Source organism: Peromyscus eremicus, chromosome 15, assembly GCF_949786415.1.
Source record: "Peromyscus eremicus chromosome 15, PerEre_H2_v1, whole genome shotgun sequence".
In the NCBI taxonomy this organism is placed as follows: Eukaryota; Metazoa; Chordata; class Mammalia; order Rodentia; family Cricetidae; genus Peromyscus; species Peromyscus eremicus.
The window spans coordinates 42,710,320-42,735,469 of NC_081431.1; the positions used below are offsets into that span (position 1 = coordinate 42,710,320).

A 25,150-nucleotide genomic window follows, 5' to 3' on the forward strand; every position below is an offset into this window, starting at 1 on the left:
AACTGATGATGTGACCACTCCATGGTCTAGTTAAGGAGAAGGTGGAGGAGGAGAAGGAGGAGGAGGAGGAGGAGGAGGAGGAGGAGGAGGAGGAGGAGGAGGAGAGGGATATGAGACAGAGAACAGCCAGAGGCATCTGGAAGAGTCCAGAGCACAGAGAGAAAATAGTAGACTGAACATGGCCTGCAGACTGGACCTGGCCATGAGAGAAGCTGGGTGGTGGAGGAGGAGGTTAGAGAGAAGGAGAGGAGAGCTTGGGGAGAGTGAGTGGAGGGGAAGAGGGAGACAGAGAGAGTGAGCATGGCCCAAATATCAGGGTTATAGGAGAATGAGTTGCTGGGCTGGGGGAAGCCCGTGAGCTGGGGAACTTTAGGATAGGGAAGGAGGAGGTGAGAAGAGCTAGGATGCTAACCTGGACTTTACAATTTTTGTGCAACAGGTACTTGGGATACTGAGGGAGCCTGGGGGTCAGCATTTGCTTTGATATGCTAATAAGCACCACAGATAGCCATGTGTCCCTTCTGCCTTTGGGAATTTGGGGAAATGGAGTTTCCTTTGCACCTGACAATGCCATAGGATGCTGTCATTTATCTGTCTACACAGTGCCTTGAGTACACCAGTGATCCTTCCTCATTTACTTTTGAGGAAGTGCTAAAAATATGTAACTATGGCATCAATTATCTTTGCTAATTAAGAAAAAACACTAAGCATGAGCTACTAAAATTATTTTACATGGAACTTTCAGTTCTACAACAAATAATTCCTTATACCACCAGTGAAACTTCAGAGACAGATGTGAGTTCGTATGTGTGCGTAATTCCTAACTGTTTGGTCTTCATGGTAATCACACTCCTTGTTCAGCCTCCGATGTGTGCAGGATGTTTTCCAATTAAGAATGAGCCCATGTTCGGAAAAAAAAAAAAGAAAGAAAAAAAAATCTGGCCGGGCGGTGGTGGCGCACGCCTTTGATCCCAGCACTCAGGAGGTAGAGCCAGGCGGATCTCTGTGAGTTCGAGGCCCGCCTGGACTACCAAGTGAGTTTCAGGAAAGGCGCAAAGCTACACAGAGAAACCCTGTCTCAAAAAAACGGAAAAAAAAAAAAAAAAAAAGAATGAGCCCATGTAATTAAACTTGTGTCATTTGTAACCAAAGTTTTAAGGCAAAACCAGCTTTAGGGGTTTTGTAGGACTAGACTCAGCCGTCTTGATAGCCACTGAGGTAATATGAAACACAGAGTGGGGATTTAATCAGTGCACCCGGGGAAGAGGACAGATAAAGGGCACAAGTGTGTCCAAACTCATCTTCAGGATACTGGCATGAGCGTTAGGTTTCAACTGGAAGAATGCAGACAGGAGGTCAGAAGAAGTCCATAATTAGCCAGTGTGTTTTATCAAGATGTAGTCTGGCTGGTCCTTGTTTCCATGCTAGTTCTATGAGGTGGTCCAAAGAAGGGACAGGATGGTTCTCAGAAGATAACCAGTCACATTCTTAGTAGGTAGTTACCCTTATCTGCAGGAGAGGGCTGTCTTTCCCGGCTGTGTTGCTCCTGGAATCCTGGGTAACTGCAGATTTAGGACAACTCAAAATCGTTGGCATCTTTTTGGGAATCTAGAAAAGGATACTGTGAAAGCTGATGGTTAAGATACAGGGTTACTCTGATCCTAGGGTCTTCGGCCCTAAAGAGGGATGCAGAAGGTTAGGTTTGTGTAAGTAGGCCAAGTTGTATGCCGCCTTGTTTGACCTTGTTGGCAAAAGCAGTTTTGAAGAGCCGGCTGGAGGCTCAGCATATGCACACTGTCCATGCTCCTCTCCTTATCCATGCATTTCCGTCTTCATGACTTAGTAACAACTGTGCAGGAGGCCAGGACGAGATTTCCCGACTGCTAATATTTTCATGCCACTAATTTGATTTTCTTTTCATCTTTTATGTCATACATTCTATTACCTACTTTAAGACACTAGTCTTTGTGCCCTCAGTTTACCACCTACATGCCATTTTCTTTTCATTAAGTTCTCGGACATGCAAGGAGAAAGACAGAAATGGTGATTAATGCTTCAGCATGAATAAGAAGTCACTGTAAATATAGTGAATGAAACTATTTTTAAATGTCTTCTGTAGTAAAAATACCATGTTAATTAACACTTACCAGACTGGAGCTAAGCAAATTTTAATTATATATATAAAAAAAACTATACGTTCTCCATTTTCTAACACAGTGTACAACTCAAAGAACCAAATGAACTAAACCTGCAAAACTGTTCAGCAGCACCCCCAGCATATGTAATCCTAGACAAGCAAATAGGAAGCAAATCCTAGTTGCCATTTTCTCTCTAAAGCATGTGTAATTTTTCCATGTCTAATTAAATGGGCAATTCTGGACATAGTTCCCAATCTGCATATCAAAGATAGCTATCAGAGTGGATGGCATTACCTAGCAAAATTACTTCCTGTTAAAATATTTTCAAAATGATATCACTGTCACTCTGGGTATCCTCTCTCCCTTGTTTCTGCTTTGGTTGACTGGCTTAGCAAGTGTTTGTTTTTACCTTGGTCATTCATTGAGGAAAGAGAAGTACCAGGCATGGGAAAGATTCCTAAAATAGACTAGGGAAAGCTTCATATATAATGTCTTTGGAGGATGTCTGAGATATGATCTACGGAAGCCACCATCTCTGGGTGTTGTGGTCTTGGGGAAGCCCTTCACTACTGTACAGCAGGCTGTGTTCCTCCGTGAAGTGGGCAACAGCACCAGTGTAAATGTCGTTGAGCGGCTGAAAGCTAATGATCACAGAGGAAACACTCCATGTCAGCCATCGGTTATCGTTACTGTCATTCCACCAGGAGCGCTTGGATGTGAACAGCAGCAGCCGTTGGGACTTCGATTTCCGACCTGAAATGCTTGGGGCAGGTTTTCAAACTCAGTTTCCTCATCTCTGAGTGGAGTAGTAACAACTGCTGGGTACAGTGGTGCAAATAGAAAATTCCTGCAAAGTGCCCAGACGGCGGCAAATGGGTACAGCGAGCGGAACGCAGCTGGTGGGCTTTTCAGAATAACAGCAATATTAATCATCGGCGACTCCAAGACTAGGAGACAGCAAAGTCAGTGTTCTGTAACCAGAAGCAGAGAGTAGAAACTGACCCAGCAAACCCTAGAAAGCCAGTTAAACCCCACAGATGACGAAAGGCCCAGGAATTGCTAACGCCGGATATCTCTAGATACCGAAAGGAAGATGGACTAGAACCAACAGTGTTGATTGGGATTCCATTTTTAAAAGCCATTTGAAGATGGGGGAGACAGCTCTGAGGAAAGCGCTTTGGCATGCAAGTGTGAGGACCTGAGTTCAGATCCCCAGCATCCATGGAAGAGCAGGCATGCCCCGGTAATCCCAGCTCTGCGGGAAGGGAGGAGGAGACAAGAAGATCCTGCCAGTCCCTGGAGCTCCAGACTCAGTGAGAGACCCTGTCTCAACAACTAAGCTTAAGAGCATATGAGGAATATGACCTCTGGCCTCCATGCTCACTCCCACCCCAACACCCATCCATACCCACCGGCACACACAGACACACCAAATCCCAGGTCACCATGCTCATTTTCTGCAGGCAGGCACTCTAAGGGAGGAATACCAAACTAAAATCGCAGCTCTTGTGGGGAAGTCTACATTCTTCGTGCCGAGATCTGTGGTTGTCGGTCCCCACTTTGATGCCCAGAATGATCCCAGGGTCATCAGGGCCCTGAGCTAATCAGTGGATTTATCTATGATGGATCTTAATTTTATGGTATTAATGGAAGATGGTGGGCGATGGGAACTAGGGGGAAGAAGTAGTCAGTAGGAGTGTGTCTTTGAAAGGTACCTTGTCCCTGCCCCTTCCTGCCTGTCTACTTTCTGGTTCCTGTGAGACCACTGGCTTCCTCTGTCATAAACTCCAGCTGCCATGATGTTCTATCTCACCTCCAGCCGAAAGCAATGAATTCAGCTGACCTTGCTCTAAAGGTTCTAGGACTATGGAACAAAACAGATCTTTCCTCTTTACGTTCTTTCCTCCAGATAACTGTCACAGCATCGGAAGTCTGGCACAGCTCTATATAAACAAGGATGCAATCGCTGTTTTAAAGGGTTTGTGTTTTATTGGGTGCAGGCAGGCATTTAACCCAGGCCCTAAGAGGAGACGGATGTATAATTTAGAGTGACGGCTGGCCCCCAAGACAATAATGGAGGTAGAAGTTCTCCCAGGAGGGTGACATTGTCGTCTTGCTGTCTTCCTTACCTTTCTTCATAGCCTGGGGCATTAGATTAGACTGCTGTGTCTCGCTTCTACAGTAACGGCTCACAATCTCTGAAGGTTGTGGAACCATTGGGTGATTCTGAAGCTGCAGTATTGTGGGTCCTTATTCGGACAAGAGTAGGCAGTTCCCAATGCCACGTCTTTCATTTCCTCTTGACCACATAGAAAGGATACTTGAGAGAAACATTACCACATAATTATTTAAAGTCACTCTTCCCTGGTGACTATAGAACACCAACTTAGGTGGCTAGAGCAAATAAATCTTATATATGAAATAATGCCTGTGACAAGAGCTGATGAAACATCTTAGAGGGAGGAGACAGGCATTGATTATAATGTCAGTCAATTTATGTACTATAGTTGGCTCACAAAACCCCTAAACATTTAGGAACCAGCTCTAGTATACCCCAGGAGAGATGTATAGTTTATGTGGTATTTAGTTGTCATAAGTTACACTTTTGAAATGTTTCAACTGAGTGTCTCTGAAGAGGGCATGCTCTTATGATGAACCCTGGTCCCCATTCCTTGTTAGTTCCTTGGGGCTCATTGATCCTGTATGTTCTGGGCCATGACTTGTTTTGGCCTGGAAGGGCGGTTAGTTTCTAAGCAGGGGCAAAGGGACAGCACTGCGTTCAGGACTGTGTCCTTAAACATGTGCCTTCCATCCAGGCCTTGGTCTCATCTTTAGATATTAGGACATAAAAGAGAGCTTTGAAATTCCCACATCCTCGTTCATTTATGTAGAGTGGGCTTTTTAAATAGTGCAAAGGTATATTGAAGGAGATGTCCATTGGGGGCCACTCCTTCACCCTGGATGACAGTTATCTTAGAATCTCCATTTCTTTAATGGCCTCCTCCGTATTCTCACCATATGTAGTTGCTGTCAGAATTAACTGATACATATTAAGTAAACAATAATAGCAGTAAGAATAATGGCTGACATTTACTGAGCTAATACCACTGAGGCCTGTGGTTGGATTTTATCTCTATCTAAATCAATTGTAGCCCACAGGCTAATAATGTGATGTCTAACAAGGGGAAGATGCCATCAACACTAGCTGTTATTTTTTATTCTTGTTACTGCCTTTGTAATTGTAAGAAACCTTCAGTAACGCAGAATCGATGTCTCTGTTTCTCCATTGTTGAGTTTTCATGGGAACATCAGTTAACTATGTATGCTGTCGTGTCAGAAGCAAATGAAGTATTATCTAGGAGTTCGTCTTTTGTAGCGTGAAATGGAAGAGAGGGCAGGAGAGGGGAAAGGGAGACCATGCAGTAGGCACAGAGACCCCAACATACATGTTTTCTTTGGGTGCCCCCAGTGTGACAAGTGACTGGTAGACAGCAGACATAATCCTATTTGTGAGCTTTCATGTCATTAAATTACTGACATGAGATTTTGCAAAGTGGCATAAGGTCTCCAACATATCAATTAAGTTTTATCATAAAACCTTGGATTTTATCAAATATATCCTTGCAGCCATCTTTTATATGGTAAGTTCCTTTTACATCATGATTTATGTTTGTTTGGAAAAAAAAATGGATGCCATGGATGCCACTCTGTCTTTGAGTCTCAGAGGAAGGCGCACTCATTTATTTTGAACCCAGAGTTTGTGGGGGATACAGCTTAAAAGACTGACATGTCCGTGCTTCATTTGGGAATTTGGAAAGCTTTTCCAGCATGTCATGGTCATGGTCTTTTGTTTGTTTCTTTTTTTTCCTAAAGGAAAAAAAAAGTTCTAATTTAGTAGTGACTTTGGTGTGTCTTCGTAAACCGCCTTCCCAGGGGGTCTTGGGACTGATGTAAGGTCTCATGTAACACAGGCTGGCCTGGAAGTTGAAATATAGTTAAGAAAGGTCTTGAACTTCTGATCCTCCTGCCTCCCTGTCCTGCGTGCTCAGATTATCCTCATGAGCCACCACACCTGGCTTGAGCAGCTTTTTATCAGTTACTTTAAGAGGCTAGTATGGTGAGTGGCAAACTGCCACACTGGTGGCTTAGCATTGAAAGGTCAAAGTGCATCTTATTTCACATACTTAAGGGGAGGATAATGTACCTGAAAATGAGATGAACTGAAAATGCTTGTGATACTAAATGATTGAAAACATCCATGTCAGAGGCACCAGAACAGTTTAAATTATTTTATGAAATTGAATATGGAAAATATTTCAAATTAAGATGGGCTTTCCATATTATGTGACTGTAAACGCTTGTAGGTACTTCCCCCAACAGTCACACAGGCAAGACTTCCTTTTTCCAGGCTTTTGTCTTCCCTTTTTAGCATTAAACTCAAATATCTGCCTTCTGTAATTATCTCCATTAGCAAGTATCCAGGGTCAGGGCCATCTCCAGACAAAAGCATTTTATCTGAGATATTTCTCAATTCCAAGGACAGACTACAGACAGATAAACATTCCAGACCACATGCTAGTCTCCTGAAATAAGGTAAATATCCATACAGAGACAACTGCCTACGTCAGACGGATGTTAGGTACAAGGTTTTGTTTCTTATACAAATTAAACTTAACCCCCCACACACACACTATCTCCCATTAACCCTGATGGTTTCTCTAGACTTCCCCTTTAACAATTACTCAGAACAAAGGAGCTTTTATATACCAGGTACTTCAAGCTGTGACACAGGCTGCCTAGCTACCCCCATGCTGCCAGAAAACGATGCAGCCAAGTTTTACAGAGACAGTTACGACTCCTAAAGAAACATAGGCGGTTTTATTTTTCTCATGATTTATACTAACATTATACACTCCTAACATTTTACCTAACCACTTCTAGGAATGTAGTTTGAGCACATAAATTCCCTTTTTCTGATATATTAACCAATTTTAGCTCTTAGTTGACCTCCTCCTTTAACCACTCCCCTTTTGGGTTGTAAAAGAAAGCCTGACAGTCACTGCCTGAGGTAAACTCTTACCTGCCTTGATGACCCGGTAAGAATTCAAGCCTAGGTGACCTTGCCTTGGCCAGAGAGTTGCTGCTTGGTGTGGGTATATAACTGAAAACCTCAGAGGCTTGAGAGGACTAGAGGAATGAGATGGAGGATGGGGAAGAATGAGATGGGAGAATTAAGACAGAATTTAGAAAGTACAGAAGAAGAATGTAGAAATGTATCAGGCACTGGGCGGTGGTGGTGCACGCCTTTAATCCCAGCACTTGGGAGGCAGAGCCAGGTGGTTCTCTGTGAGTTCGAGGCCAGCCTGGGCTACAGAGTGAGTTCCAGGAAAGGTGCAAAGCTACACAGAGAAACCCTGTCTCGAAAAACAAAAAACAAACAAACAAACAAAAAATTTCTGTAGGGCTGGAGAGATGGCTCAGAGGTTAAGAGCACTGGCTGCTCTTCCAGAGGTCCTGAGTTCAATTCCCAGCAACCACATGGTGGCTCCCAACCATCTGTAATGAGATCCAGGTGCCTTCTTCTGGCCCGCAGGTATACATAATAAATAAATAAAATCTTTAAAAAAAAAAAAAGAAAGAAAGAAATGTATCAGGCAAGAAAGGAGCTAAGTATGAGAACAGAATTGAAGCTGTGTAGATAGATTTAAACTCAGAAGAATAAAGGGTATGGACTAAAGAGTATCATGTATGTAGATTTATTTGATATCTTTAAGACTAGATTCCTCAGCTGGTTATAGATTCTTCCACAGATCCTGGGAAAAGGCTCTTAAGGGGCTGGACCTCAATAGTCTTTGATAGGGTGCCAGGGAGGTAGTTTGGGTAGGTCAAGTGCTTGCAAAGCAAGTATGAGAACTCAAGTTTGGGTCTCCAGAACCCAAGGAAACATACATGGTGGCCCACCTATAATCCCAGGACTTGGAAGGTAGAGACCAGGGCTCCCTGGAATAAGCTGGGCTAGCCAGACTAGCCATATTGATGAGTTCTGGGCTCAAATGAGAGGCCCTGCCTTAATAAATAAGGTAGAAAAAGATTGAAGAACACTCCCCAGGCCAACCTTGGGCTTCTAGCACAAATGCACACATGCACCTGTGCACGCGCCAAAGAAGAAAGGAAAAAGATATTATTATACATTAAGACTTAAGCACCAGCCCTGAGAGAGAAAGGTGTCACCTGATCGGAGGATAGAAGGTAGAATACACTTGAGGAAAATGTGGTTTTGGACAGAGAATGACATCATCAGGTGCATGGGTGGGGTTGTGGATAGCTTGTTTATGGTCCAACTCTAATGGAGGAGAATATTCATGGGTTTTAGGGAACAGTCCAGGAATGGTCAGGTTTTCCCAAAATAGGGTAATTCTTATACAAGGTTTCTAAATATGTCATGAATCAGCTGCATGATAGGAACAAGCAAGTTAGCAAGGGTAATGATAGGAAGGTGCCATTATAGCAAAGGACAGTAAGCCACTGTCAAAGTCTACCGTGTTGGTAGCATTGGTCATATACCTCTGGATCTCATTAACCATCTAACACCATTAATCTGGTGTATTAGTTTCCTCTGCTTATCTAGCCCCCCTCAGCTGGACCTAGAGGGCATATAGAAAGAATGAAGAGGACAGTGTGATCAGATGTTCCAAAGCCTTTTCAGGGGAGTTGTCTTAGTAAGCCTGGTCTCAGTTTTTCTCCTACCACTGACCCTCAGGTGAGCAGCAGACGTGGTAGACTTCTCCCTGACAGGCCACCATGCCATGCTTCATAGACCCATCACTGTTCCTCCACCCTCTGTAAATGCCCTCCTTAAAACTTAAGGGAATGTACACCAAGTTCAGGGGTGATTATAGAAAAAAAAAACAATATGGAAGCTTTGCTAGAAGGTGTCTAGAAGACTGAGCAGCTAAACTAATGAAGAAACTCAAGGCTAAGCATACCTTTTAAGCATGTCAAGATCAATGCTGCTATTTCTGGCCGCATGCCTCTCTAAAGGAAGAAAGGGGGAAAGAGTCACGCTTGCTCTTTATGGCCTAAGCACTCTAAATTTTAATCATGAAGAGCCTTTTCAGCCCAGACCGAGGCTACCACCAGTCTTTACCTAAAGCCTTGGAGTACTTACATAGTGGAACAATGCCAGATTTGGTTATTGAGTACAGGACTGTATAGGAATCTAGTGGCAGACTCCATCCACTCTGTAAAACAATTACAGCAGAGCAGACCTGATGTTTATATGAACTAGAAAGCCAGAAAGGGAGGATGCTGTTAAAACCGGGACTTTTCATTTGCTTAGAATTCTGATGGAGAAAATGTGCAAAGGGGGAACTAAATTGGAAAGTAGCAAAATCTCTTTGTAGAGGTACTAGAAAATGGCGCCTCATAAATGTGCACATTTTTATGTTTTTATCTATCTGTTAAAATAAATTTAAGAGTGGCTGGGAGAAAGGGAAATGAAAAAGAGAAATCTTCGTTTACCAGTCCAAAACTTAACATTCTTAAATGTGAGCATATCCACTCACTGTATGGTCTGTGTTGCATAGATTATCATTTTAATAGTGTATTTTTTACATAAACATACACATATGTGTCCTAATAGAAAATATTTGTAATACAGAGAGCCCATAGGCAGATGAATAACAAATGTTGTGGTGGCCATTGCATCCTCTTTTCCCAACAGAGGCCTCTGTCCTCCTGTGACACCACCTACCACCACCACAGAAGTGGCCACCTGGCTACTTCTCCAGCTGATTTCAGTGTCTTCTTCCTTTCTTGTAACTGAAACCAGAAGGAAAGAGTCTTGCCTATGAACCAACAGAGTAAAGAGGATTGACTCTGGAGCTGGCAGGGTCATGAAATAAATTAAACCAAGATAATAAGCAAGGACAGACAGGTAGACATAGTTTTACTACCTGCCTGAAACTGGGTGAGATCAGATCCATGCCTCTGTAGCTGAAAGTTTTCCTGTGTCCTGTCTGGTCCACAGCCACTCAGACTCAAATAAACACACAGAGGCTTATATTATTTTTAAACTATGGCCATGGCAGGCTTCTGGCTAGCTAGTAGCTCTTATATCTTAAATTAACCCATTTCTATAAATCTATACTTTGCCACGTGGCTTGTGGCTTACCAGGGCTTTACATCTTGTTTTTCCTGGCGGCGGCTAGAAGCGTCTCCTCAGCTCTCTTTCTCCTTCTTCTCTCTCTCTTTAGAATGTCCTGCCTAACCTTATTCTGCCTCACCATTGGCCAAACAGTTTTATTTATCAACCAATCAGAGCAACACATATTCACAGCATCAGAATGATATCACCCATCATTCCTCTTAAGTAAATCCAATACATTCCTTACTGGCTTGAAGGGAATCAAATGGACTTTCTGGCACTTGTGTCTGAAGGAGTCCTCGGTAATGGGGAACATTCTCAAGCACACTGGCCTCTTAGCATCTCCTGGCTCCAGTCCTTCCCTCCAGTCTCTCCATTCACACCTCCCACTGGATTGCCCTAGAGAACTGAAATCTTTCCTCACTCCACAATCTAGTATCCTCTCTGCTGTCAGGCTCACCCTATACTGTCTGTCAAAAGACCACAGGATTACTATAGTCCACTCCTCAGGAGACAGCCTGCCTCTGCTTCTCATACTCTACTGTGATGTTTCTAGAACTTATATCTAGTCATGTGACTGCCCTGCTTAAAACTCTGCTGGATTCTCCATTATGTCTAGAGTAAAATCCAAAATCTTTCATTTCTCTTCCAAGCCTGGAAGAATATGGCAGAAGTTCAGTTCGTATTTCCTTCCATCCTACCCTGAGCACCACACCAGCTGTGAACAAGGATGACAGGGGGTAGAATAGATAGTTGAATTCCTAGGACCATTGGTCTTACTGATGAAGATCACAGTGAATGGGATTCCCACTTCTAGGTGTTTTGTTTTGTTTGATGGTTGGGAAGAAAAGAAGCAGTGGAGAAGCTGGTGTGATCGGTTGTGCTTTTCATGTATTTTTTCTAGAAGGCATGAACTACAGATCTTCCAGATTGTGTGTAGTGTCATTTACCAATGCTAGCCACTGTGGTCACCCCCCCTAAGAGCTTAAGCCTGTTCTGAATCCTGAATGGCATTTTGATTCAGTTTAAATTTTCAATAACGTGTTTCTGTATTTCTATAAAAATTTCACTTTTTAATATAAATAATGGTATTTGTTATGCATCAGACTGCTCAGAAAAGGAGAACTCTGTCATTAACATTAGGTAGTACATGACTGAGAATATGTACATTTAGAAAAACTAGAAGCGTGGTAGTTATTAGGCTATCTGGAAATAATTCAGTTCTCCTGATAAATGTATCCTCTCTCTCTCTCATACACACACACACACACACACACACACACAACACACAACATACACACACACGCGCGCGCATGCACACACACACACACACACCACATTTTTTTTTTTTTTAAGACAAGGTCTCACTTTATAGCCCTAGCTGGTTTGGAACTCACATTGTAGACCTGTCTGGTCTCCTGTTGTCTCTGCTTTTGACTTACATGTTCTGTAACATATGGCCAAGTAAATATGAGGATTTAACCCTCGTTGACCTCTAACCATGATGAGTTTGAAAGTTAGATTGATACGGGGACTCAGTTAGCCTGAGTGTCTGACTTCTGCACCCTGCACCAGATAAGTAGCATGCACTCGAAGTAAACTTTCATTCTGTTAAGCTCCTGATACTGGAGGCTGCTTGTTACACAGCACAAGCTACCTTTCCCTAGCTGATAGAAGCATCATGGGCAAATATTGAATATAGTTCCAAAGAGGGTGACGCCCTGTGCGTGTATGCCTTGAAAAACCCAGGGAAGCATCATCTCTTTAAAATGTCCTTAACTTAGAACTGTCAGCAGGATTTGGTGACACTGTAGCTTGTATCTTTTAATTACCAACATCTTGACTTAATGACTTTGTTCTAAATTTGTTGATACACAATTAAATCTGTTCCGAGCTGTTTCCTGTGGCTGTTTAACTTACAGGATTATTTTAAATGTTTCCGGTCTGCCTTACCGAGCAACTGCATAAAAAAGCATTAGGTGCTCTGAAGTTGACTTGGCCCTTTCACATTGCTGTGTTGTAAAATGAAATGCAGGACAGTATTTTCATTTAAGGGGAAAGAGTTCCTCCAAAGCTGAGACTTCACATTTCAACCTCATCACCAGTAAATGACTTTAACAAAATACTATTTAAATCTAGAAATCTCTGTACCTAAGTAATGATAATGGACATTTGGACTTCGCGTTATTGTTCTGATGCTGGCTGGCTGAGTTTAATAGCTGCAGCTGATGGAGTGGACATCCCCATAGGTAAACATGCACTAATTCTGGGCAAGTAAATGAGGTTTAGCTGATCATAATCATACAGAAGACAAGCTATTTAAAATAGATGGCGTCCTTTATCATCTTGATGTTATGTGAGAAATAAAATAGTCAATGTCAAAGAGATGGTTTTCACTGAGTTTACATTCTATGAAATACATCCCTCTGAGGTGAAATGATTATTTTGTATCTGAATATGGTCCTAGTTTTCAGATGTGCAGGTGTGCCCTAAAACTTCTTGATAATAGGATTTTGGCAAAGTGTTTTTCCCCCTAGTTTCCGAAAATGGAAATGAAGTGAAAAGAAGTGGTTCAGATGTGGAGGGAGAAAGACAGACAGACAGACAGAGGTGGGGCAGACCCTTTGGGCCTTCTTATTCAGTGTCATTTCTCCGTACAGGACACTGACAGTCCTAGGAGCTGATACTGAACTCAGATCTCACGTTCTGACCCTTGGGATTTCTAAGTAAGGGAGAACTCCCCGATGCTGGGCGGGAGAGAACAGGAGGGCTTCTCGCTATGCTTTAGGCCCAACTAGAAAAGAGACCCTCACAGCTACTGCTGTCGGCCCAGTATGAGACCAAGAGGGGATGGAGAAGAGATGTCCCATTCTTCTGCATCCCAGCCCAGAGCAGGGTGATTTCCGTCAGCATCCTGAGCAGGTGCTGCCCCTGTCGGCACCTAGGAGGTGAGGATAGAGAGAATGTTTTAAGAAAACCATCAGCTCCCCTCTGGGAGTTGCCAGGGGGTAGGGGAGCTCCTGGCGGCCACATTAATACAGTTGCTGTGGCTGTCTTCAGCAACTGAGAAGGGAATGATAAGTTTACTCTGACATAAGCATGCTCTGCTCCTAAAGAAAGAAATCATTCCAAGCAAAGGAAAACTTGGTTATTTAAATTAGCTTGTCACTACCTGACAGTTGTTTGCAAGCATTTTTGGAAAATGGATGTTTCTCCCAGCCTGTGGAGCCACTGAGCATAAAGGTTGAAGGGGTGGCTGCCCTGGCAGGTCTCAGTGACGACCCTGAGGTGTTGTCTGCACAGAACTCCAGGAACTGCTCTGTGAAGGGCAAATGGGGAAATCTGAGATGGAGGCATCTTGTCCCCGAAATGAAGTGCTCTGATTTGTTAAAGAATCGCCGAGGACTTCTTTTTCAATTACAGCTGCCTTGGCCTGCAGAGACTTTATTCAGGGTGTCCTGAGTAGGCCCGGACAGAGTCTGTGTCCTAGCAAGCTTCCCAGAGGGTTCAGGTACACGTGTGGAGAGAGCGAGACCCGTGGCTTCTGCTCAGTCCATGTTGTCCCCAGCTCGTTTGGGTGGGAGCCTTGTGTAAGGGTGAAATAGCGTTGAAACGGGGTTTTGTCTTTAAGAGAAACAGCATCCTGGGGGTCTCTCCTCCCAATGTCAGTGCTGGAACAGGCGTCTTGTGGCTCTCAGCCCCCTGTCAGTGACCCAACCAGCTGTGACCATGGGTCTCCACCACTCCCACCAACCTCTTCCAGCCCTTTTGGTTTCCTGTCCCATCCCCTCTTTTAAAAAAAGGCCAATCATTTCACATCTCTCATCACTCCAACAAACAAATCCTGAGGTACAAGTTAATTATGTTTATAAACAAATATAAAACTGGCTTTCTTTGATAAATGTAGGCAACTAGTAAGTATATAGGAAAAAAATAAGAAAAAATCCTTAAAAGTCAAATTTTAATAATAAAGTTCCCAGTGAGATACCACTACATGGCCACCAAAATAGCAGCATTGAGAAACTTCCAAGTGTTCATGGTGGAATGTGGAGAAACTGGACCCATCATGCATTGCAGATGGGAATGTAAAATCATGCAGCCACTTTATAGTGTGTTCATGTTTTCAGTAGAGAAACAAAACTTACTGTACAGCCTAACAACTGCACTACCAGGAATCTCCCCAAGAGAAATGAAGACATACTTGTACACACAAGCTCACATGTGGATGCTGGTGGCATTATTCTTTATAATAGCCACAAACTGAAAAACAATCTAAATTGTCCATTAGGTGATGGCTAGGTGAGCAAAACATGGTATAGTCATACACTGGAATGTAATTTTAAATTGAAAAATGAAGTTCTGATATATGCTGCATGTGAACAAACCTTAAAAATATACTCAGTGAAGATGCTGAGACAAAAAGCTCCACCTTGTGTGATTCCATCTATATGAATCTAGAAAATGCAGGTTTGGAGACAGCAGAGCTATGGTTGTCGGGAGCTACAATCCAGTTGACTACAAATGGTTTTAAGGAGCCTGGAAGTGTTCAAACTGGACCGTGGTAATCTGTATACTCCATTACAGTTATACGAGGGGAGTTTTATGGAATGTGACTTTACCCTGTGAGGCTGATCGTCTTCTTTACACGGTGTGCACCATAATCAGTGCAGTAAGCTCCTTGTCTGTGTGCTCGAAGGGTGGTCTGCACAACCCTTGAGTCCCCAGGAGCAAATAGATGAGACTGCCTGATCTTGGACTTTTACTCCCTAAACTGAGCTAAAAAAGCCTCGTTTTCTTTTGTAACAAATTACCAAGCTTCCGGTATTTCATCATAGCAACAGAAAACAATGATCGGTAGTCAGCGTGTACTGGCCACCCCATCATGACTCACAGTAGAAAACTAATTTCCATTTTCACTTAAGATTGCCCTCAATGAAGCAATATAAATTAAATTTCATTGCGTCTGGTGCTTGGAGGCATCTCTTTTTGACAGCCTTGCAAGGCAGTAAGAGATGTGCATAAAGCATTTCCCTTGCCTACCCAAGGACGGTGTCTTCCTGAAGAAAAGCACTTGCGCAGTTGATAGAGTTGTTAGCTGAATTAGCAGCCCTTTCTTTTAATGGGATAGCATAGCTCCTTTAGAGCAAAGATCTGGATGCTCAAATCTGGGAGTTTGGCACATCATTTCCTCAAAAAAAAATGAATGAAGAGAGATTGTCACTTCAAGGAAAATCATTGGCAGGGATTTGGTTTTGGTTCTGCCAGTGATAAAATTCAAACCTTAACCAAAAACTGTAATGTTGGAAAGCTTTGTGTCTACAATTATGAACTTGACAACAGTCAAGAGATTTCTGGTGGTATGGGTGGAGGGTTCAACAAATGCACTTTTTTAAATAATGTGAATGAAATGTCAAGTTTTGGAGAATATAGATAGAAGTGTTAGTCCTAAACATTTAAGAACTGTGACCTAGTAACTAATAGTATGAACTCTAGAGTCTGGCTACCTGGGTTCGGATCCCAATATCACCACTCATTACTTATATAACCTCAGTTAAGTTCTTCATCTCTCAATGCTTCAGATTGCTGATCTGTAAAATGGGAATTGAGTGACTAGGCCTGGTGGTGTACAGTGTAATCACAGCATGGTAAAGCTAAGGAATGAGGCTCGAAACTGCAAGACCAACACTGTCGAGAGAGAGAGAGAGAGAGAGAGAGAGAGAGAGAGAGAGAGAGAGAGAGAGAAAATGGTACCTAACTCAGATGTTGTAGGTGTAAAAATGAATTAATGTATGCAAATATTTATGAACACTATGTCAGTCAATATATGTAAATTAAAATACTGTCTTAAATAATCAATAAGTTGTTACTGTTGGTCTTGATGAATTATAATTTGTAAAATAAATGAAGACATAAGTGCACAGTAGAAAGTTTTACCATTGAGTCTCTGTCATATAGGAGTTTGTTCTTAACAAGTATGAATAATAGGTTTTGTAAGTGAGATTTGAAGAGGTAATATAAATAGGTTACAGTTATGTGACATTTCAGTTCCCTGCCTCTGTGGTGTTTGTTGGAAATTATGGTGTGTCATTTGAGCTCTAGGAATTTGGGAGATTATGTGACCGGAGGAACAGATCATACCTGCCCACTCTCAGTGTCTAAGAAAATGTACAGCTTCCAGGAGAAAGTGACCAACTTGGGAGAAACCTGTGTGCTCAACACCGCCGGGAGGCTTCCTTTAAGCTGTTTTCTTCTCTAAGATGTACAGAGAGGCGAGTCCTTCGCTGGCCCTGTTCGGGTGCTCTGCTTCCTTGTGCAGAACACCCTGTGTGATGCTTGAGGCCCTTGTCAGGCAGCACAATCCCAATGGGAAACAGTGGCCGTTGGGCCTGGGCTCCTGGACCTGCTGTGGTAGTGTGCTGATTCTCCCATCTGCCTTGTGAAAGGTCTAGTAACCATCTGTTGTTCCCTGTCTGCCCCAGCAGTGCAAACAGTATACCGTCCATACTTCTTTCTAAATGTATTTTGTTTATCGTTGGGGAGCATGGCCAATACAGCATGCATGTGGAGAGAGCTTTTGAAGTTAGTCCTCTCCTTGCATTATGGGCTCTGGGGTGTACCTCAAGGCATCAGGCTTGTGGAATTAGTACTTTTACTCACTGAACCATCTCACCAGCCATATTTTATACTTCTTAAATGCTCGTGAATACGTTATTTTGGTATAAAGAAGGTAAGGTAGCCTGTAGGAGAATGGTAATTGTTTTCCTTTCCTATGAAATTACTATATTTTTAGAGTGCTGATATTATGCAGACCCGCTCATGTTTGATAGTAAATAACAACCAGCCAGAGCATGTAAAAGTTGCTGGAATTTCACTGACTCAAATGGTGTCGACTCTCTTCAGAGAAACAGGGACACCAAAGAGTCCATTTGGGGTCCATCTGTTTCATGGCATCCAGGCTACTCTGCATGTACTGAAGCTGGTAAGCTAGTCCACTGTGGTATTTAACTAAATTACATAGTGGTCTCTTCAGTTTGGGCCACAATTCAGGTTCCTCAAGGATGAACAGCCTCCTGTTAATGAATGTTCTTTCCTTCCACTTTAAGGGTATGTTCTTGAAGCTACGCATAAAGACCTTGTGTATGTCTCTAACAGCATGCGATGGTAGTCTTTTTGAGATAGTACATTTTCTGATAGACCAGCACTTTAACACCTGAGTATTTCTTTCCCATGCGGCTGCTGTGCTGGAAATACAAAATCATGTCACACTACAAGCCAATGACTTTTATTAATCCAGTAGACTCTAGTCCCAAAGTTTACTGTGAAGTGGAACTATTAGTCATTTGTAGCCAGGCACTTGTCCTTGTCCCAGCGAGGGCCTTATTCACACTCTGTGTCTTCGCGTCTACACTACAGCCAGTTCACCTGGACAGGCAGACAGTGCCTGCGATTGTCCTGTCCTCTCTCTGACACTGGGGACCTTTTGTCCAGTTTCTCACTACTACAAATGGGTATTTAACCGATAGCCACATACTGTTTTCTAAACACAGTGGTACCTGTTAGAAAGCCAACTCTTTTCATTACAGTACTTCCTGTTCCGGTGTCTGGCGGGTTCTGCCTGTATTGGGTAACATCTTTGCAAGGACCTTTGTGTTTGTGACGTTTCCAGCTTCAGTAGTGGGGCTCCAGCAGATCAGAGAAGTTCAGGATGAAATTGCTCGCTATCACCTAATCACGGGTTCTCATCTTGTCTTTCACATATGTGCTTGCGTTTCAGGAAAAAAGTGCCAGCTCAAATGCAAGGCTTAAAACTAATAAAGAAATCCCTGGATTGGTCCATCAACCCAGAGCAAAGTAAGTTCGGCCTTCTGTTTTCCTTAAAACTCCATTTTTGCCCACCAGGTAATCAAGGTTTATTATAAAGCTTTAGTAATTGAGAGAGTAAACAAAACATACTCTCAGAACATCCTCAGTGCATATTCCAAGCTGATACTGTCAGGCCGTTTAGTAAAATAAATAAGTAAGAGGGATAGCTTTATGGCTCTCAGATGGGGAGATCTTCATTAAGATATAAAACATATACAAACCTTAAGGAAATTTGCTAATTGATGGCTGCATTAAAATTATGACCATATCTTCATTAGAAAATACTTAAAATTATGAACATATCCTCATTATAATACACAGTAAGACAGTAGAGGTCGTAAAAAAGAGAATGATGTATAAATGACAGTGTAGATTTTCCAGAATATAGAAAATAATTCTACAAATAAAATTGCAAAATCCAGAGACTAGGCTAACACATAAACAGCCATTTGGCCGAAGAGGAAACCTGAGTGGCTGGTCTGTTTGAAAATCATGTTATTTCATTCCATCAGATTCTCAAAAATGTCTAAATCTGACAACGCAGAAGTTGGCCAGACTAGAATACCAGATCCCCTGTAACCCCCTGCTGGTGGGTTACACAGCAGTGTAACTGGGGGGCGGGGCGGGGCGGGGTGCAGTTTTGCTATCTAGGAAAGTTGAAGCTAAGCAAACTTTACCCTCCAGCAACTCCAGGGGCAGGTATGTGCCCTTGAGAAACAGTTCACATTTGTGCTGGGAGTCATTTTGGAAACTTCATTAACAGCAGTTTAGATAAGCTTTTAGAAGTAAAACCAAGTGTCCATCAGTAATATAATGGGTAACAATGCTGTGGCGTGTTCTTCTGATGGGAGTGCTACATGTCAGTCAGTGAAAATAAATGAGGTAGGGACATGTTACACACATCAGGGCGGGCATTCTCAGAACAGTAAGTAGGAGGATGGTCCTTTAAAATCAAAGACATAAATAAGCAATATTTTGTGTATAAGTATGTGGCAAAAATAACAAAGACAAGCCAAGAAGTAGAAAAGCATTAAGTCAAAAATGGTGGCTCCTGACTGGGTGAGACACAGCTGGACCCAGAGGCTCTCTCTCTCCTAATCTGAGTGGTAATTACATGATTGTACATAATTTTAAGAGATCTTTAAATATATGTTGTATCTAGTACATCTTCTTGTGGCGTGGGTGCTTGAAGATATTTTGATACTACCATGGCTTCCAACAGATGAACACTCATTAATCGTTTTAATAAAATAGCTAATATCCATGGTGGTGCATGAGTGTAATCCTAGCACTTAGGAGACAGAGGCAGGAGGATTGCAGCACATTCCTGGCCAGTCGGCTTAGTGACTTCCAGGCAAACCAGACTACAAAGCAAGAAGCTGTCATTAAAAAAAAAAAAAAAAAAAAAAGCAGTAAGTAAAATAGTGTATTAAAAAAAAAATTGACTCTCTTTCTAGATTGTTCTAGGGCCAACTCCATATTGGTGATAAAATTCCCTTTGTGACCTTGAAACTATCGTTATATTTCTTAAGAGAGGCTGTTAATCTTTACTGTAGTGCTTTGCTTAAGACGGAAGTAAATTCCTAGGGATGCAAGCATATTTGACATATGTCATCTTCTCCCTGTTCTGACTGTTACATCAAGACCATAGCAGAAGAAGCAGCATATCATTGCTTGGCTTTCCTAGAAAACTGAGATGTAAACCACCTGCTTCATGATCACTGTGAAGGCTATTCTTGGTTGTTAATGTAACTACATCTGGAATTAACTAAAACCCAAATGACTGGACACACCTGTGAGTGATTTTTTCTTGATCAAATCATTTGAAGTATAAAGACCCACTTCTAATCTGGATCTTTGAGCTGGGAATACACACCTCTAATCTGGGCCACACCTTCTGCTGGAAGCCTGTATAAAGGGCACAGAAGAAGAAAGCTTTGGCTCTCTGCTTGGCTCTCAACCTTGCTAGCAAGTCCATTCCTTCACGGGCATTAGAGCCTACGTTTTCGGATTCCAGTGTATACTGAAGACCAGCAGAGACATCCGGCCTTGTGGACTGAACAACTACTGGATTCTTGGACTTTCCGTTCATAGGCAGGCATTGTTGGATTAGCTAGACCACAGCCTGTAAACCATTCTAACAAATCCCCTTTAGATAGATAGATAGATAGATAGATAGATAGATAGATAGATAGATAGATAGATAGATAGATAATAGACAGACGATAGATAGATAGATAGATAGATAGATAGATAGATAGATACTCATTTTATAAGTTCTCTTCTTTAGAGAACCCTTACTAATACAATCACTTTGTCCCAGCCCAGTGTCTGTGAGTTACTAGGGCCTAGGCCCATATGGTGGCAGTTAGGACTCTTCTTTACTGTAGTGCTCTGTGTGGGGAAAGAACTAAGAGATTCGATGCTCACTTCAAAGAAAAATGAATACTTACAAATCCACTTAAGGGACTGGAGAGATGGCTGAGCCATTAAGAGCACTGGCTGCTCTTCCAGAGGACCCGGGTTCAGTTTTCAGCACCCACATGGCAGCTCACAACTATCTGTAACTCCAGCTCCAGGGGATCTGACACCTGTATACCAATGCACATAAAATAAAGTTAAACAAATTTTTTTAATTAAAAATAAATAAATCCACTTAAGGTTGACTGTGTCAGAGTAATGGTGCAGCTGATTGTCTCCCACTTAGACCCATGCTGCTGGCCACTAGGCCCTCCCCAGGCAGCCTCTCTGATCCTAGTCACTGAGGTGCACTTTGTCTTTGGAAACCACAAGACAGCTAATAACACAGCCAATCACTTTTCCATGCAAGCACCCTGAAATGGGCTCTTCTTTTAAAAAGCATCCCTTAGCTCTGAGTTTTAGGGGATGACTGCTCAGATGGATGCTGCTCAGGCCTGCTAGAGCAGTAGTTCTCAACCTGTGGGTTGTGACCCCTTTGGGGTCATATGACCCTTTCACAGGGATCTCCCAAGACCATCAGAAAACAGGTAATTACATTACGATTCGTAACAGTAGCAAAATTACAGTTACGATGTAGCAACAAAATTAATTTTATGGTTGGGGGCCACCACACCATGAGGAACTGTATTAAAAGTTCACAACATTAGGAAGGTTGAGAACCACTGTGCTAGAGAGAACACTTTATTTAACCTTGACACCTGGAAGCTACTCGGTCTGCAGAGAGAGAGAGACTGGACTACAGCTCTTAGAGATATATAAAAAAAAATAGACTCATGCCGGGCGGTGGTAGCACACGCCTTTAATCAAAGCACTTGGGAGGCAGAGGCAGGCGGATCTGTGTGAGTTTGAGCCTGGCTGTGCTGATGTGAAGCCTGCAGTAAAGTAACATCCAGGACCACAGCAGAGGGAAGACCAACAGCACTCCCACAAGAGACAGCGAGAGAACAGTGTCAATCAAGATCAGGTACAGAACTAAAGCACCGGGCGCTTCGTGGACAGCCAGCCAGCCCTGCCCATGCTCATGGCCCTGAGTGTCACAGTATTGCAGGAGAGTGTGGTGATTGAAGACTCCAGGAATGGCCTCTCGTCAGCGAGGGAACCCTGGTGATGGTTATAGTGGGCCCTCCATTGAAAGAGCGTACAGTAGGACAGGTCTGCCTCCGGAGTAGCTCAGCTGAACAAAACGCTTTGACACTTAAGCAGGTAAAGCCGTGAGGAAGCTGGGAAAACTCGGTGCGCTCGCTGGCTTTTTCTGCTCACGATTCTGCAGAGCGAAGACTGTTTGCTCACTTCATCCCAGACGCTTGCCCTGCCTTTCAAATCTGCATACCAGAGAGGGTCCAGTTCCCAAATAGAACATTTCCCCTGTTCGCACGATTTCGTAAAGGCTGGCAAAATTAAGACGCTATGTGTGAAAGCACTTTGTCAACTGTGAACCGATTAGTGGCGTCACAGGTGTGCGTTGTTTTTGTTTCATAGCAAGGCTGACGGCGCGAACTCACAGATTTCCAGTCATGGACTTGCACCCAGAGGAGAGCTGCTCATGGGAGCCCAGTTCATGGAAAGCCTGAAGGGTTTCAGGACACTTGTGTCCTCCTGTGGCCTCGAAGGTGTGAGGCGTCATGCTCAGGGCACATAGGTGGGCCTCTCCCCACACTGAGCTTAAAGAAACTGTTGTAGGCCTGCCCTCCACCCTTGTCCCCAGACACTGCAACCAATGTAATATGTGCGTCTCTCACCCAGGGCCCTTCACCTCCATGGAGTACCAATGAGTACCATCAGGCTAGAAGGACCACCTTAGCACTTGAGGCCCATTTCCCAACTATGATCCCTGCCCTCTTTGCCTTCTTCTGAGGTAACCCCAACAACAAATAACTAAGCTGGACAAGCATACATGGGGTGAGGGTGACTTGAAGGTACTTCTTAACTTACCCAGTATTCCAGTGGAATTTCAGCTGCTAAAGGTGCCGGAACTGGTCAGGGGCGGGTTCAGGCAGTTGTCCCGCCCTCTGCGCTTACGTCTTCAGCTTAAGTACTCATAGAATCCGCTGGCCGTGTCGACGCTACAGCATCTGTAGGAGACGTGCTTCAATGTACGGAGAATCATTTTCTCTGTCACACACAGGACTGACGATGCCACATGTTGCGTGTCTTTACTTTGTTCTTTTAAAATCCCAAATGTGTTTTGGAAGAAAAGAAAATTGGCAGGCTCCACCCAAGAACATCAATATAAGTGACTCCTACACTTTATGTGGGAGTTATATTCCTTAAGTCCTGAGCGCTTGTAGACTTAGGGGTTGTCTGCAAGATCAGGGCAATGGCATCTTCTAAAGCAGCATTGGGGTATTTGGTGGGAAAGTCTGCAGTGAATAACTGTCTGCCTCAGAGCTTACAGGTTCACCATCACTGACTTGAGAAGGTGAGGTTCAAGGGAGCATTGAAATATGTGCTAACTCTTCTTTGTTTTCCAGCATGCACATCTCTGAAAGCCAACAAGAATTCTTCAGAATGCTGGATGAGAAAATTGAAAAGGTAAGATATCAAAATAAATAAATAAACTACATTGTTTCAAGATAAATCTTACTAATTTTTAAGTTGGGATAATGATACTTTTACCCCTGTGTGCTAAATCTTCTGGCAAAGGATTGGACAAGAAGTTAAAACAATAACAAAAAAGAGTATATATGAAAATGATGTGTTACACCCCAGAGTCGTAGGCTATTCCGGCTTATTCGAGTGAGTCAAATAGGTAGAGTCCATTTGACTATTTCCCCTTCCTAGATTCATGTCCCAGCCAATGCAGTTTCTAATTTCCTAGTTCCTCGTGCTAAACACAAAGATCTGAAGCAAGGATACTCATGAGAGAGAATACGTGGTTTTCTTTTACTTTTTATGGTTGTTTTATCTGGACAGCTCTTCCTAAAATCCTGCCTTGTGGTTACACTACTTAATGCAAGATGGAGATGATCTTAAGTCCATAAGGATTTCAGAGTAGATCCAGTTTGGAAGTAGAACTATGAAAGAGTAAGTTCATAGTCTTCTCTCTCATTGAAAGACCAGCAGTGTCAAGGACATCACAAGAAAACCCACAGAAACCTACTCATAGGAGCTCACGGAGTCTGAACCAACAACCAGGGAGCCTGCATGGAACTGACCTAAGCCCTCTCTACATAAGTAACACTTGTGTACCTTGGTCAATTTGTGGGTCCTAACACTGGGAGCAGGGGCTGTCCCTAATGCTTTGGCTGGCTGTTGGGAACCTGTTCCTCATACTGGGTCACCTTTCCCAGCCTGAATAGAAGGGGAGGTGCTTAGTCCTTCCTCAACTTGATATGCCATGCTTTGTTGATACCCATGGGAGCCCTGCCCCTTTCTGAACAGAAACAAAGGAGGAGTGATAGGGGGTGGGGGGTGGAGGGGAAGTGGGGGAAGGGAATCAGAGAAGAGGAGGGAGGGGAAACTGGGGTTGGGATGTAAAATAAATAAATCAATTAAATTTTAAAAAGGAAGACCAGCAGCTGCCACCAATGTAAAAGCTAGAGGTGGATGATGAATTTAAACAGTACTCTGTAGAGTTCCCTGCCTGTATAGAAATATTTTGTGTTTTTTTATTTTCAGTAAAATATTGGCATATGCCTGACTTGACATTGAAAACTTCATTTCAGATCAATTACCAAGTCTCACATATTGGTTCAAAAGATGTTCAGCATGCTGATACCATTTTGTTTAGTAAAGAAAAGCAAAAAAAAAAAAATTGTTCCCACTGTAATGATAAAGATCTTTTCTTTTTCTGTTTATTTGGCTTTTTCCACTACTAGCTCTCTTTTGGCAATAAAGAAGGATTGCTCAGTGGTTCAGAGTGGACTGGAAAATCTGAAACCTGCATTTTAAGTTAGTTTTTCAACAGTTCTGAGCTCTGACAAGGCATTTAGATGATCTCGTCCCTTCCCAGCAAGTTCCCATGACTGGCACTCTGTCTCCTTTTATTCAGAACCAAGTTTATTGTTGCTGTGTAAAGCAAGATTTCCTCTTGCACCTAGGATCGAACACGACCTGTTGGGCACCAACCTAACACCGTTTCTGACTTAACCATGCGCTGGGTAGAACCTTCCCTAGACAAGGAGTATTTTAGATTCGACATGAACAATGTCCCCACTCTTGGACACCTTATCTTTTCCTTTTTCTTCTTTTGTGTTTGGTTCTGAAATCAAACCCAGAGCCTCATTCATGGTGCCTGCTGGTTAGTGCCCTGCTTCTGTGCTGTGCCCCAAGCCCAGATATTTATATGTAAAAGAAAGCTGTTGCTCCATCTGCCATACACCCGCATGCTTTGTACAGATAATCCCCTGGCCTGTAGGCTGTGTCTTTCTGTTCCTCCTCGCCTCTCTGAAATCCATCCTTCTGTGTATGCTGTTCTAGGTACTATTGAAGCATTAAGCATCCAAAACCCAAAATGCTCCTTCTTAGTATATGTGTTTGGCTCGGTGCAATCCTTGCTATCATTTATGAAGCCAAAATTGAA

At 42.9% G+C, this 25,150-nt stretch overlaps 1 protein-coding gene and 1 long non-coding RNA gene across 3 annotated transcripts in view; one reads left to right on the forward strand and one right to left on the reverse strand.

Annotated features, from left to right (window-relative positions):
• Positions 1 to 25,150, forward strand: part of C15H1orf21 (chromosome 15 C1orf21 homolog) — a 195,744-nt gene that overhangs the window by 157,303 nt on the left and 13,291 nt on the right. For both annotated transcript variants that reach the window (XM_059280164.1, XM_059280163.1), the window contains 2 exons: positions 18,059 to 18,135; positions 23,100 to 23,160. In XM_059280164.1, coding sequence (XP_059136147.1) covers positions 18,059 to 18,135; positions 23,100 to 23,160 — 138 coding nt within the window. The remainder of the gene's footprint in view (positions 1 to 18,058; positions 18,136 to 23,099; positions 23,161 to 25,150) is intronic.
• LOC131924908 (uncharacterized) lies at positions 5,851 to 7,352 on the reverse strand. The gene is made up of 2 exons (XR_009383113.1): positions 7,219 to 7,352; positions 5,851 to 6,005 (listed from the first exon to the last, which is right to left on the reverse strand). It is a non-coding gene; the product is annotated as an uncharacterized LOC131924908 (long non-coding RNA).